This window comes from Bos mutus, chromosome 1, assembly GCF_027580195.1.
Source record: "Bos mutus isolate GX-2022 chromosome 1, NWIPB_WYAK_1.1, whole genome shotgun sequence".
Lineage (NCBI taxonomy): Eukaryota > Metazoa > Chordata > Mammalia > Artiodactyla > Bovidae > Bos > Bos mutus.
In genome coordinates, this window is record NC_091617.1 from 149029850 (window position 1) to 149045625 (window position 15776).

Genomic DNA, 15776 nt, shown 5'->3' on the forward strand with positions numbered 1-15776 from the left:
TTTTAATACACTGTCTTGTGGTCATAACTTTTCTTCCAAGGAGCAATCATCTTTTAATTTCATGGCTGCAGTCACCATCTGCAGTGATTTTGGAGCCCCAAAATAAAGTCTGTCATTGTTTCCATTGTTTGCTCATCTATTTGCTATGAAGTGATGTGACCGGATGCCATGATCTTAGCTTTTTGAATGTTGAGTTTTAAGCCAGCTTTTTCCACTCTCCTTTTTCACCTTCATCAAGACACTCTTTAGTTCCTCTTCACTTTCTGTCATAAGGGTGGTGTAATCTGTGTATCTCAGGTTATTGATATTTCTCCCAGCATTCTTAATTCCAGCTTGTGCTTTATCCAGCCCAGCATTTCACATGATATACTCTGCATGTAAGTTAAATAAGCAGGGTGACAGTATACAGCCTTGACATACTCCTTCCCCAATTTGGAACCAGTCCATTGTTCCATGTCCAGTTCTAAGTGTTGCTTCTTGACCTACATACAGATTTCTCAAGAAGCAGGTAAAATGCTCTGGTATGTCCATCTCTTTAAGAATTTTCTACTGTTTGTTGCAATCCACACAGTCAAAAGCTTTAGAGCAGTCAGTGAAGCAAAAGTAGATGTTTTTCTGGAACTCCCTTGCTTTTTCTATGATCCAACAATGTGAAGTGTGCTTCATTGTAATTTTGATTTGCATTTATGTAGTAATTAGCGATGTTGAGCATCTTTTCATGTGCCTGTTGGCCATCTATTTTTCTTCTTTGGAGAAATGTCTATTAAGTCATTTTTCAATTGGGAGAAACCCATATTTCTGTCTTCCCCTTTCTTACGGCATCTGATATATTCTGTCTTGTAAATATTTACAGTATTTATCTCCTCCCCACTAACCCAAGTGGTGAGGACCTTCTGAGGTCAAGAACTGTATGTCACCTTTATGATCCTATGGTTCCCATGCTACATACTTTGTGGATAGTAGCTGTTGGATAGATATTTTTCTGAATGAAACTGCTGTGAATTGAACCAGAAAAGATAAATCCTTATGTGAAAGAGTAGAGAAAACTGCTCTTCATCCCTTTGATATGGACGTTTTGACATTCATCATTTGGTGTTAAAGAAATAGGCCTCTAATCATATCCCAGACACATAGTCTCTTTCCTAAATAACAAGAGATTTTCACTGAAATATAATTAGAAGAATTTAAAATTTTCAAGACCAGCCTCACATATAAATTTGACTTGACTATCTCAAATAAATTTCCATCACAAAAATGTCTGATATGTATTGAATTTTACAAATCCTGGATATCAGTCATGCTCTAATCTGAGTTAGACAATAAAATGTCTTTGTCTCTTGATTCCCATATTTATGAAATATTGATCTAGAAATACTGAGATTTTCACTTTATACATGAGAGTAGCAGGAAAAATCCATTTAGTCTAGCCATTTATTTTTCGATCAAGTATTTTGTTAACATACTAAACTGAGTAATCTTGAGTGCTTAAGTTGATTTTTCATTTTTGACAGGTAAGCATATCTGACTTCTTGAAGGGGAAGAGGGATAAAATTAGTTTTGCTATCAATAGCTTCTGAAGTCAATCTATAATAATGTTGATGAATCCTCCTAGTGTTTCCTCTGGGTTCCTGCCTTTTGGCCATTTCTATACTTAATTTCTGGCTTACTTTGTAACACTTTGGAAAAATGAAAAGAAATACAATTCGAATCAGCCAATTTTGGTGCTTATGCTAAGTTCTAGTAGTAATTTAGTAGAGGATGAATTACTGATGACAATCTGTTCCAACAAGTATGTATAGATTTACATTGTCTATGGTTTTATTCATCTGTTGCCCTAGGATAGAAATTCAGAGTTGGCAATATTTTGCTTTCACGGTGCAGTCAGTAATTTAAAGCAGTATGTGGTAACTTTTTGTTTTAATGTCGATGCCCCAAGGGGTCTGTTATTAATTTAAGTTAAACTTTAGAAAGAATTTTTCAGAGTTAATGATATCTACTTTTTTCCCTATTGTAGGCAGCTCATGGCCAGAGGGGACATACAGGCCCACAGGTACAAAGATCTTTATTTTTTATTTTTAAAATTTTCTAAACTGCCAATGATAAACAATGTGTGTCCAGTCAAGGAGCCTGAATAAAGCCTTTAGAAAGTCTAGATTTATTTTGCTTTTGGTTAATATTGGTTGTGGAATCAAATTTGGGAAAACTTTTAGGCTATAACTTAAAGAACTCAGATCTTTAGAGACAATTAAATATGGGCACTTTGATTAAAAAAAAACTATAAATATTAAAGATAAGAAATAATACTTGGCCCAATTAGTATTAAGTTTAACTTTGTTTGGATTTCAAATGCAAACTCTAGTAATTCAAGTTGTTTTCAGAAAAATAACCTACAATTTTATACCTAGCTGTACTATGAGTGATTATAAGACATTTCCAGATAAAGACCAACAATTTACTGTCCACAGACGCTACACACACATACACACACACACCCCTTTCTTTCAAATTTTTGTTCAGTTAACTCTTAAACCTTATTCATAATTTACATAAACCCCTTTTTAACCAAGAGAGTACAATAAAACTTTAATACAAATTGGGTAATCTGAATGTTTTATTCAAAAGTTGACCATGCCAGCTGTCATATCATGTCCCTTTGTACATGTTGGTGACATATTATACATGAACTTACAATATTTATAAAAGAGAATTAGAATTAGATTTAGAATTAGAATTTAGAATTAGAATTAGAATGATTTAGAATTTTACAAAATTGAAGAAACACACATTCTCGGATTGAAAATACAATAAGGATAAATATTAAATCCATTCACAATCACATCATGGTAAAACTCCTGAATGTTAAGGAAAAATCGCAAACACTACCAGAGAGAAAAAGCATTTTCACCCATGAAAGGAATAACCAATTAGAATTGCAGCAGGCTTCTGCTCAACAATGCTGCTGCTGCTGCTGCTGCTAAGTCGCTTCAGTCGTGTCTGACTCTGTGCGACCCCATAGATGGCAGCCCATCAGGCTCCCCCATCCCTGGGATTCTCCAGGCAAGAACACTGGAGTGGGTTGCCATTTCCTTCTCCAATGCATGAAAGTGAAAAGTGAAAGTGAAGTCACTCAGTCATGTCCGACTCTTCACAGTCCCATGGACTGCAGCCTACCAGGCCCCTCCATCCATGGGATTTTCCAGGCAAGAGTACTGGCTGGAGTGGGGTGCCATTGCCTTCTCCGCTGCTCAACAATAATATTTGCCAAAACAACAAAGTAATGTTTTGCAAGTGCAGAAGAAAAATAACCTACAATTTTATACTAGCTGTACTATGAGTGATTATAAGACATTTCCAGGTAGACAAAGACTAAGAGTTTACTATCCACAGATGCTACACACACACACTTTTCAAAGTTAGATAGCAACACAATGGATAGCAAATCCAAAAACAAACAAAAAAATAGCATGAAGTGAATGAGATGAGCTTGGAGGGAGAAAGTGTTGAGAAATTTCCTCTTTATTATTTATAGGAAAAGGCATCAGTGAGGGACAGTTAATCTCATCTGTGTAACTGAGACATAAATGTAGGCTATCCAATTGTCTAAATTAAACGTTTTAATCTTATTTGAAATTCTTATCTGTGACACAGTTCAAAGGCAATGTGAAGGGAATGCTCAACTTTTGATCCCTAGATATTTAAGTATTTGAGTATAAGTATAATGTAGTATTTGAATATAAATATAATGTAAGATAGATGCATGGAGATCTTTTAAGAAAATGTGAATGAAGTAAGTTGTGAGATTTTTAGTTCAACACCCAAGTTTGGTACAGTATATAACCAGTGTTACAGGCAAAGAAGGGAGTGTTTGTATATTTGTGTGTGCATGTATGCACACACACATGAGGTGTATGAAGAATGAAAGTAAATACACCAACATATTAAGCTGTGGTTATCTCCCCTTGATGAGATTATAGAAGAGTTTTGTTTCCCTTCTTGTATTTACATTTATTTTTCAAAGATCCTGCATCGCCATTATGAATTAAAAAATATTTAGAAACTTGCACATAAAGAAGACAAAGTTTCTTAGAAAACAATGTTAACCGTTTGATTCTCCCTCCCCATAGGGGAAACCAGGCATCCCAGGTCCAGATGGACTTGCAGGGTCACTGGGACTTAAGGGCCCTCAGGTATGTAACAAGACTAATCAGGCTATGAGAACAGAAAGAAGAATCTGAACCTTAATAGAATACAACCTCCTTGCAAAAGTACAGATGTTTCAAGTGATTCAGAGTAATGAAATCAGGAAGCAACACAGTCTTGACTTGTACAGCGCTTGTACATGTTGGTGATATATCTGAACTTACAATATTTATAAAGAGCTGTTCCCGGTCAGGAGGTGAACAGGAAATGAACTCTGGGCAGCAGTCTCTGTATAATGATCCAGGCTGACTAGTGAATCCTAGGGAGACCTTGAGCCAAATACAATGCTGGGCCTCAAAACTGGGAATTTTGGTCAATTTAGCTATGTATCTGGCTGCCTGTAATGGAGAAAAATTGGCTCTACCCTAGCAAAGAGGTCTTCAGTGGGGGTGATGTATAGTCATCTTTTCTAGCTCACTTCTCTAGGGAGCTGCCTCAAGCAGTTTTTCCTTTGCAAAGAACAAGCCATGGTTGGCTCTTAACACTGCTTACATGAGGGGTAAGGAAACATGCCAGAAAGAGCAAAATGTAGCCTAAAGCAATCATGAGAAGGGAAGGGAAGTCCTCAGAAATGCTGAACAAAGGTCAAGAATAAGAACGTTAAAATATTTTTTTTCTCTCTGAATTTTTACTTTTGAAATCTTGAGAAGTAAATTTGATCTTTGGCAAATGTAGGACAGCAATGATCCTGCAGCTTTTCAAGGTTGTAATCTATGTAGCTAAAAAAAAAAAGCGGGGGGGGAGTAACTTCTATATGTTGTCAGCTTGCTGCATGGAAGTTGGGCAAAATATCCTTAAACATCAGAGGAAAAAGTTAATCCACATTTCAGAGCAGTAAACAGTCTACTCCTTGGACCTCTTATTGCTTTCTAGCTTGATTGCTTTTGTTTCTCTTACTTGGCAGCTGAGGATTGTTCATTTTTCTTACCTTCAAGTGAGAATATTTGCCACTGGAATTGTAGGGAATCATTTCAATAGGTTGGCTGGCTTTATTTCATGCTAAACAAGTAATACTACATCTCCTCATCCATTTTATAGGCTGTTACTTTTTTATGACATAATTTAAAATGAGATACAAAAGCCAAACACAGTATGAAGGTTTCTCTGCATAACATATGGAATCCAAAATTAATAGAAAGCATAATACTCCAGATGTACAATTATCTAAATCTTATCTTACAATGTGCTATGTCTTATTTATGACCAATCTTTAGTGTAGTTATTAAATAGAAAATCCACTTAATTATTCCAGCTTCAGATTTACATAAGTAAAAATTACTTTTAAAGTAACAGATACATAAATTTTAGTACAAAGATCCTTTAGAATAATTATAAAGCAATAGTGGAAATTTTAGCTGTTCAGTGTTTCTTCACTTTGATGGAAAATGCCAAGCCATTTAGGCACTAGATTGGACCCTTATGCCTTGGAGAGAAGGAGAACTTGACTGATCAAGACAGAACCAAAAGCATGAATGGAGTTTTCTTTTCAATTGCTGTCCATGTTACTGACTTAGCATTTCCATTTTTAATATTCAAGTGAATATTCTAATGTTCTCTTTTTGGGAGAAAGTAATGTTAATTCTCTATATGTAGGGTCCAAGAGGAGAAGCTGGTGTGAAAGGAGAAAAAGGAAATCTGGGAAGTAAAGGTCCCCAGGTATGTAACGAGAGACAGTGTCTGCATCTGGCTCTAATCTTGGTTTGCATGTGGATGTCCTTGTGGTTGCCTCTCCTCAGATGGAGTTATCTACTGCATGTGAACCAGCAAAGTGTATGAGGTTTGACCTTGGAGCTCAATATGGTGGCCGCATCATGTTCTGGTCACTACCTTGCAGAGTGGGTGTCATTATGTCAGACACAGAGGCGAAGATAACAGCTCAGCCGTTACTGTGACGTTAAGAATTTCTTCTTTATGTAAATCAGGTCACATGACTCACTAATCCCAGTCCTCAGGGGCTCACCCTTGCACCCAGAATACAAACTACTTCAGTGGTCCTCAGCTAACCACACATAAGAATCTCCTGGGAGGACTGTGAAACACCGTACCACCTGGAACCCTCTCCAGACCACTTAAATCCACATTCTCCTCAGGTGGTTCTAACATACACACCCAGGATTGCAAGTGACTGTCCAACATCAACACTTCTTCACCTTCAAGATACTGAACAAACATAAAGACCTTAAACCGCAGATTCTGGTTGAGCAGGTGTGAGACGGGGCTTGAGGTGCTCCATCTCCAGCAAGCTCCTAGGTGACGCCAATGCCGCTGGTCCCTGGACCACACTTTGAGCAGTAAGTCTCCTCCCTGCTGTCACAGACTATATTTATTTTCTTAGCTTAGCTATTTATGAAATGGGCAAGTTTAATCCATATGACCATTATATCTACTACTGTGGGCAAGAATCCCTTAGAAGAAATGGAGTAGCCATCATGGTCAACAATGGAGTCCAAAATGCAGTACTTGGATGCAATCTCAAAAATGACAGAATGATCTCTGTTCCTTTCCAAAGCGAAACATTCAACATCACAGTAATCCAAGTCTATGCCCCAACCACCAGTGCCCAAGAAGCTGAAGCTGAATGGTTCTGTGAAGACCTGCAAGACCTTCCAGAACTAACCCCCCAAAAGATGTTCTTTTCATCATAGGGGTCTGGAATGCAAAAGTAGGAAGTCAAGAGATACCTGGAGTAACAGGCAAGCTTGGCCTTGGAGTACAGAATGAAACAGAGCAAAGGCTAACAGGGTTTTGCCAAGAAAATGCACTGGTCATAGCAAACACCCTCTTCCAACAACACAAGAGAAGACTCTACACATCAACATCACTAAATGGTAAATACCAAAATCAGACGAATTATTTTCTTTCCAGCCAAAGATGGAGAAGCTCTATACAGTCAGCAAAAATAAGACCAGGAGCTGACTGTGGCTCAGATCATGAACTCCTTATTGCAAATTCAGACTTAAATTGAAGTAAGTAGGGAAAATCACTAGGCCATTCAGTATGACCTAAGTCAAATCCCTTACGATTATACAGTGGAAGTGATGAGTAGATTCAAGGGATTAGATCTGATAGACAGTGTGCCTGAAGAACTATAGAAGGAAGTTCGTAACATTGTTTAGGAGGCAGTGATCAAAACCATCCCCAAGAAGAAGAAATGCAAAAACTCAAAATGGTTGTCTGAGGAGGCCTTACAAATAGCTGAGAAAAGAAGACAAGCAAAGGGCAAAGGAGAAAAGGAAAGATATATTTATCTGAATGCAGAGTTCCAAAGCATAGCAAGGAGAGATAAGAAAGCCTTCCTTAGTGATCAATGCAGAGAAATAGAGGAAAACAACAGAATGTGAAAGACTAGAGATGGCTTCAAGAAAATTAAAGATACCAAGGGAACATTTCATGCAAAGATGGGCACAATAAAAGACAGAAACAGAACGGACCTAACAGAAGCAAAAGATATTAAGAAGAGGTGGCAATAATACACAAGAGAAATATACAAAAAAGATCTTCATGACCCAGATAACCATGATGATATGATCACTCACTTAGAGCCAGACATCCTGGAATGTGAAGTCAAGTGGGCCTTAGAAAGCATCACTATGAACAAAGCTAGTGGAGGTAATGGAATTCCAGTTGAGCTATTTCAAATCCTGAAAGACGATGCTGTGAAAATGTGCACTCAATATGCCAGCAAATTTGGAAAACTCAGCAGTGGCCACAGGACTGGAAAAGGTCGGTTTTAATTCCGATCCCAAAGAAAGACATTGTCAAAGAATGTTCAAACTACCACACAATTGGGCTGATCTCACATACTAGCAAAGTAATGCTCAAAATTCTCCAAGTGAGACTTCAACAGTACGTGAACTGAGAATTTCCAGATGTTCAAGCTGGATTTAGAAAAGGCAGTGGAACCACAGATCAAATTGCCAGCATCCATTTGATCATAGATAAAGCAAGAGAATACCAGAAAAACATCTACTTCTGCTTCATTGATTACACTAATGCCTTTGACTGTGTGTATCACAAAAAACTGGAAAATTCTTCAAGAGATTGGAATACCAGACCACCTTACCTGCCTCCCAAGAAATCTGTAGGTCAAGAAGCAACAGTTAGAACGGGACATGGAACAATAGACTGGTTCCAAATTGGGAAAGGAGTACATCAAGGCTGTATATTGTCACCCTGCTTATTTAACTTATATACAGAGTACATCATGTGAAAGTCTGGGCTGGATGAAGCACAAGCTGGAATCAAGATTGCCAGGAGAAATATCAGTAACCTGAAATATGCTGATGACACCACCCTTATGACAGAAAGTGAAAAGGAACTAAAGAGCGACTTGATGAACATGAAAGAGGAGAGTGAAAACGCTAGCTTAAATTTCAGCATTCAGAAAACTAAGATCATGGCATCTAGTCCCATCCCTTCATGGTAGATAAATGGGGAAACAATGGAAACAGTGACAGACTTTATTTTCTTGGGCTCCAAAATCACTGCAGATGATGACTGCAGCCACAAAATTAAAAGATGCTTCCTTTTTGGAAGAAAAGCTATGACCAACCTAGATAGCATATTATAAAGCAGAGACATTAGTTTGATGACAAAGGTCCATATAGTCAAAGCTGTGGTTTTTCCAGTAGATATGTATGGATGTAAGAGTTGGAATATAAAGAAGGCTGAGCACCGAAGAATTGATGCTTTTGAACTGTGGTGTTGGAAAAGACTCTTGAGAGTCCCTTGGACTGCAAGGAGATCCAACCAGTCCATCCTAAAGGAAATCAACCCTGTATATTCATTGGAAGCACTGAAGCTAAAGCTGAAACTCCAATACCTTGGCTACCTGATGGGAAGAACTGACTTATTGGAAAAGACCCTGAATCTGGGAAAGACTGAAGCCAGGAGGAGAAGGGGATGACAGAGGATGAGATGTTTGGCTGGCATCACCAACTTTAGGGACATGAGTTTGAGCAAGCTTCAGGAGTTGGTGATGGACAGGGAAGCCTGGCGTGCTGCAGTCCATGGAGTTGCAAAAAGCTGGACACGACTGAGCGACTGAACTGAACTGAACTGAACTAGCTGTTTGTCTTCCCTTCTAAACTGTAAGCTCTGTGAGAGCTAGGACTTTGTCCCAGAGCCCAGGATAACAGTGCTGCCACCCAACAGAATCAACGCATATTTGTATAATGAATCAATTATTAAATGAAAGAATGATTCTCAGTTGGGACTTGTGCTCAGGGCTAACATGAGGGTAAAGCAAATCCATTACTTTGTGTCCATTATTTAAACTGGGCAGTGGTCCAACATTTAAGTGGATATGTTCATCTTCAAAATTTTTAAGAACCTCTTTGCATGGTTAAATAAACAATATTTAAAAGCATATTAATTACTGTTCATAATGATATTTGTTCCTAATTTTAAAGAATGTGCCCCTTCAAAAAGCATGAAAACCTTAAAATTTCATGTAGAACGAAATTAATGAAAAGTAACTGTTTTGCATTCACATCCTTGAATCTAAAAAAGCTTGCTGGTACCACAAATTGGGATTTTAAAATAACAGTAAGTGCCAAAGGAAATATATATATGTAGCAATTATATCATCTGTTTATGTGAAATATTGAGATGTAGATTGGTTGAAATCCAGAGCTTGATAATTCCCTTGCTCTAGAATCCAGAATTTTATCCAAGTGGCTATTACTCAATAAGGTATTTCATTTGCTACGGGTGGGTGCCCCTTAACCTCGCCTTGGCAGGATTGGTCATATCATAAATCATCCAGCCTCTTGGCATTGCCAGTTAGTCAAAAGGCACCCCCTCCCTCCAGCTGAGCTCTTCTGTTTATCTGCCTGGAAAGCATGGTTCCTTTCTTTGCTTTTCTTAGAACACCCTTGTCAACACAGTTAAAATACTATTTTAAAATGTATAGAATTTTCTATGCTTAGGATGTGATGAACTAGATCTCAAAATTATTGCTTTCAGAGGAAAACCATGGGAGACAAACAATCCGATAACAAGAGAAAGTTATTCTTTATCGGCTCTATAAATCCACCGACACAGGCTTCACAATATTTTACAGCACAAGGACCAGTGTCTCAAATGGAATTACAGGAGTGTTTTCTAACTGCAGCCTTTTGAAGTTTTTCCTAGGATGTACAGTTAGAAAAAGGGATGTGATTTTTGTTGATGGTGTCCTGCAGACTTATTAATTTATGCACTGTTGAAGCATTCTGCATAAATCAAACATGCTGATGCAGTCAGGTATATGTGATAAAAGAAATACAGTCCATAGCATAATGAAAAAGAAGGAAGAACTTTGAAAGGAATGGCATATTCTTTTTTACCTTCCTTTGTTCCCTTCTTGTTTGGTTTACTTTTAAGCCCTTTGCTAATGTAACCAATGCCTAGAAAAGACATGGAATATAGATGCAAAATACTAATTCCATTTAGAACTGGCACTATTCCTTGAATACTTAGACTTATTAGTGAGATAATCACTAGCATCATATGAAATATCAAGGAAGGTTGAGATTATCCAGTGCAAATTTGGAATACAAAATATAATTTCTACTGTAACGTTTACAAAGCCTAGCATAATAGTCAAGGGCACAGAGTCTGGAGCCGAGCTGCCTGGGTTAGATTGCCAGATTCATACCTTCTTAGTTGTGTGGCCTTGGGTAATTTATTTAACCTCTCTGTGCCTCAACTTTCCCAGATGCAAAATGAGAATAGTAATAATAGCTATTATAATCATATAATAATAATAGTTATAATACCACATTGGATTGTTGTGAAAGTTAAATGGTTTAATATATATAGGAATTTAGAATGATGCCTGCATTACAATAAGCATCATATAAATGTTTATTCCTACCATATTGTATCAACATTACCTAACAGGTACATTCTATACCCAAGGCATGCTAATGCCAATCCAAGGAAGGCCATAATAGTAGTACTTCCAAGACAATACATAATCTGTATTGCAATTATTGAATTTCATCAGTCTGTGTAATCTAGGTTGGCTCATCGACCATTTCTTTCACTCACTTGACGAACAAGTACTGACGCATACTTCCTGTGGGTCAGGCCCGATAGTGAAATAAAGGCTGAGATAAACACAGACCCTAGCCTCAGATGCTCCCAATCTCATAAAGGAAACTCATGCAAACACATCGTTGAGATGTGACATGCTGAATGTTAAAATAGAATTATACCCAGGGGATAGAGTGGTGGGAGAGAGGGTGGAGTTTAAGGAGGAGGACAGTGGCTTAGCTTTTATAGGATAAGGAGGTGTTTTCCAGGTGACCAAGGGAGAGCCAGGCATGGGAAAGGAACTGTGTTGTGCAAAAAGAGATCATGGTGAATTGGGGAAGCCATAAATGGTTCAGTGTGCATGGAGTGTAGGGTATACGAAGAAAGATCAGCAGTTGAGCTCGGGGGCTGTCTCCTAGACTAGGACTGTCCAGGTCAGCATCTTCTCGGGTGTCTCGGTGTTTGTTTTTGCATTAACCCTCCCCTTGCTGGTCTCTTGATTTTCATTTTCTCAGACTTAGCTCATATCTGGCTCTTTCAGAAGCTGAGAATTTTATCTCCTTGAGGTATTCCATCCCGGCCTGATATCTGCTGGTTGTGAGTGTAGAAAGAATTTTCCCCATAAAAATAGTGAGACGGATTTCTTTTCAGTGTGGAAAGGACCCATGTCTTCTTCCCCTGCCCTGTCATAGCCTATCCAAAGTCAAGGTGTTCTTGGCAGCATCCCAGCCATTTATCCCAAACTCCTAGTGCAACCCTTTCTGATAAGATGCTACTTAAGACATTAAAAAAAGAAAAAACAACATTTAAGCTCTAAGCATCTCCTTTCTATCCTCACTTAAGCGGTTGTGATTGCCAAGGACTCTGTGTCAGAGTTGGAGGTTAGATCTCTCTAATCTGTTAGATTGCCCATGTTGGAGGTTAGATCTGTCCCAGCCTCCTGCATCAAGTTTAGAGATTCACATTTTTAAAACTCCAATCTCAGATGGTACATGTATGGTCAGTTTTGAAATCCTCTCTGAAACATGGGCCTCAGGACAGAAGACACAGTGGCTGGGAGTTCAGTCTCTAGAGACAGAATTGAGTTCAGTTCCCATCTCATCCTCTTATTAACTGAGTGATTTGGGGTTAAGTGCTTTGAGACTCTGTTTTTAACTGGCAAAATGGTGTTAACAACATGTATCTCATTGTGTTGTTGTAAGGGTTGAATAAGTCTATATAAATATCCTGGAGAAGGGAATGGCTACCCACTCCAGTATTCTTGCCTAGAGAATTCCATGGACAGAAGAGCCTGGAGGGCTACAGTCCATGGAGCTGCAAAGAATATATACCTTTCAGTACAATGCCTTGCACAAAATAAATGCTCAATAAAAGTCCACCATTAGAGCAAAGCCGATGGAGACTTGACCTCTAACCAATGTCCTTTCCTTTTCAGTTCAGTTTAGTTCACTCAGTCGTGTCCAACTCTTTGCGACCCCATGGACTTCAGCACGCCAAACTTCTCTGTCCATCACCAACTCTCAGAGCTTGCTCCAACTCATGTCCAGTAGGCCTGATGCTCTGGGCACCTCTGTATTCTCCACAGCTGCTCTTCATCTCAGATCAAGTCAGTTTTTTGACTCCATATCTTGGGAGTCACAGGGAATTTTCCTTCTTTCCTTTAGAAACATGTCCCTTTTACGATCAGCAGTATTTGAGTAGGTAACATATCTGGGTGATAATCCACTGAAGCTTGAGCCCCACTCAAGCAGTCACAGAGCCCAGTTTGTGTGATCCAGCCTAGGAAATAGAATCAGGTTTTCTAATGTTCTAATTACAAATCTGTCCAGTTCCACCCACCCACCCATCCATCCATCCAAGAAACCTTTTTTACTTTGGATGACTTTCAAACAGGATAATCTGCCATTGTGCTTGTGTGTGCTTGTAGGGACTATAAATGAGTAGCTCTGAGAAGCCTGCTTTGTCTCACAGAGCTCTTTATGTCTAGGGGAAACACACAAAAAATGAGCTCTTAAATAAGACTTCTAATATATCCCTATTGTCAAGGAAAAATAAAAACTCTACTCTAGAAGTATCTTTCATGTCCATGTGAAATACATGCAAATTTCATATGGAAAACCAACAAGTTAAGCACACTATTTCATCCCTCTTGGGGACCATTCTTGGATAAGTGGATGGATAGATAGAGGCATGGATGGGTGGACCGATTGGTTCTACATACAATACTAAGTTCCAGAAATACAAAGTCAATAAGACATGTCCCTTCCTTCAAGGAGTGTACAGGCTGGAATCTAGTGGATGAGAGAAATAAATGAACAACTACATACAGAGTAGAAGTATCTGTGGGACAATTATGAGGTCCAATTCATCCAGGGGATTCAGATCTTCCTGAAAAAGTGATACTAAAAGTAAGATTTTTTTCAGGAAAGGGAGATTGTACCTCTCCCTAGACAGAAAATGGAACAGCTAAAGTAACAACTTGCCTAAGTGTGGAGCCGTAAGACAACAAGAATTTGAGAACTTCACATGGTTTGACGAGCATGACCATAGAATGACTGATCAGTGCACAGGCATGCAATAGCCACATTTTGAGGAATTTTACATATCAATAAAGACCTTCAGCTTTATTGTGAAACTTACTTAGAATTCAGAATTTCAGACAAAGTGAGAGTGTCATCAGCCTGACATTTTAAATCAAAAGGGAGAAAGAAAGGAGAATGGATTAGAGCAAGGCCAGGCTACATTTAGGGAAGCTGGGAATTGGGGTGAGAATTCAAGAAGGGCCTGAAAGTAGGTGATGGCCTTGGGAATGGAAGAGAGATGGCTAGAGAAAGGAAATAGAATCTGTAGGACTTGTGGCTGAATGGCTTTGAAAGATGATCTAGAGGGAGGGGTCTAGGATGATTCTTAGGTCTCTGACCTGGGTTTCAAGGGAAGTCAGGGTGGCAACATTCCTTATGAAAAGAATAGACTGAGCGTGGTTGGTGGTAAATATAACTATCTCTGGTAATCAATTTTTATGAAATACCCAATTATTTAGTTGCTGAGTTGTTCCCAACTCTTTGCAACCCCATGGACTACAGCCTACCAGGGATCCCCCGTCCATGGGATTTTCCAGGCAAGAATGCTGGATTGCCATTTCCTTCTCCAGAAATACCCAATAGGCATCTTAATAGACGAATCTGCTGGCCAGTTGAGTGGTTTGGACCAGAATCGTATATTTAGGATCATTTTATGGAAGTGGTATGTGAATCTATGGGGCTGTCACTCAGGAATAGCAGATGAAGTAAAAAAATTAAGATCAGAGGAGCCTTGGGTACATGGAGACTTACGAGGCCAATAGAAAGGGGGTCTTCAGTGGTTACTGAGAAGGAACCAGAGAGGAGACAGGAAAACCATGGTAACTGGGTGTTACAGAAGTTAATGGAAAAGCTTCAAAGGACACAGTATTAAATTCAATAAGATAAAAACATTATAAAGTCAACTGGATTGAACACACAGGTCATGGGAACTCCATGCAGCGGTGGAAGTAAGTTAGAAGGGAAAGGAATAAGAGCCACGGAGGGTGAAGAAATTGAGACTCTCCCTGTTTTGGGGTTGTAGGAAAACTATTATTATCTTCCCTAGTAACCAATTCGTTGTTCAGCAGTCTTTCCTATTAGGAAATTTTTTATGTCCATCTTATCAAATCTCTAATTCTTTAAATGATGAAAAGTTAATGTTAGTTTTTTCATCTTGAACAAAATTAACTTACTAAGAATCATGCTTATTACACAGATTTGGTTTGTTTATTTTTAAATTATAGTAGCCATGGCAAAAAATGGGAAAATGACTTCAATTCACTGGTGTTTGGATTATTTACAAGTACCTGTAAACAGTTTAAACAAAAGAGATTTCTGTTGCCATATGTTTGGAAATCCCCAAGGAAAAATTCAATCCCAAGTGTCAATAACATAGGAAGGCAGTTGGGCTGCTCTGAGTTGGGATCTTCGAATATTTCGCTCTAAAGCTGTTCCAACAAAGTGGGCTTCTCTCCACACCCTCTCCAGCCTTTATTGTTTGAGGACTTTTTGATGGCAGTCATTCTGACCGGCAGCGTGAGGTGATACCTCATTGTGGTTTTGATTTGCATTTCTTTAATGATAAGTGATGTTGAGCATCTTGTCTTGTGTTTGTTAGCCATCTGTCTTCTTTGGAGAATGTCTGTTCAGTTCTTTGCCCACTTTTCGATTGGGTTGTTCATTTTTCTGGTATTGAGCTGCATGAGCTGCTTGTACATTTTGGAGAGTAGTTCTTTGTCAGTTGCTTCATCTGCTGTTATTTTCTCCGGTCCGAAGGCTGCCTTTTCACCTTGTTGTGAACAATTAGATGTTGTTCACCTAGTTCCTTCATTGTGCAAAAGTTTTTACGTTTAACTAGATTCCATTTGTTTATTTTTGGTTTTGTTTCCATTACACTGGGAGGTGGATCCTAAAGAATCTTGCTGTGATTTATGTCAGAGAGTGTTCTGCCTATGTTTTCCTCTACAGTTTTATAGCTTCTGATCTTACATTTAA

General features: G+C 38.6%; 1 protein-coding gene across 1 annotated transcript in view; it reads left to right on the forward strand.

Moving 5' to 3' along the window:
* The window catches only part of COL6A6 (collagen type VI alpha 6 chain), a 173729-nt gene that overhangs the window by 108600 nt on the left and 49353 nt on the right, over positions 1 to 15776 (forward strand). Inside the window, exons 21-23 of the mRNA XM_070377208.1 lie at positions 2015 to 2050; positions 4125 to 4187; positions 5794 to 5856. Of these exons, the coding sequence (XP_070233309.1) occupies positions 2015 to 2050; positions 4125 to 4187; positions 5794 to 5856 (162 nt within the window). The remainder of the gene's footprint in view (positions 1 to 2014; positions 2051 to 4124; positions 4188 to 5793; positions 5857 to 15776) is intronic.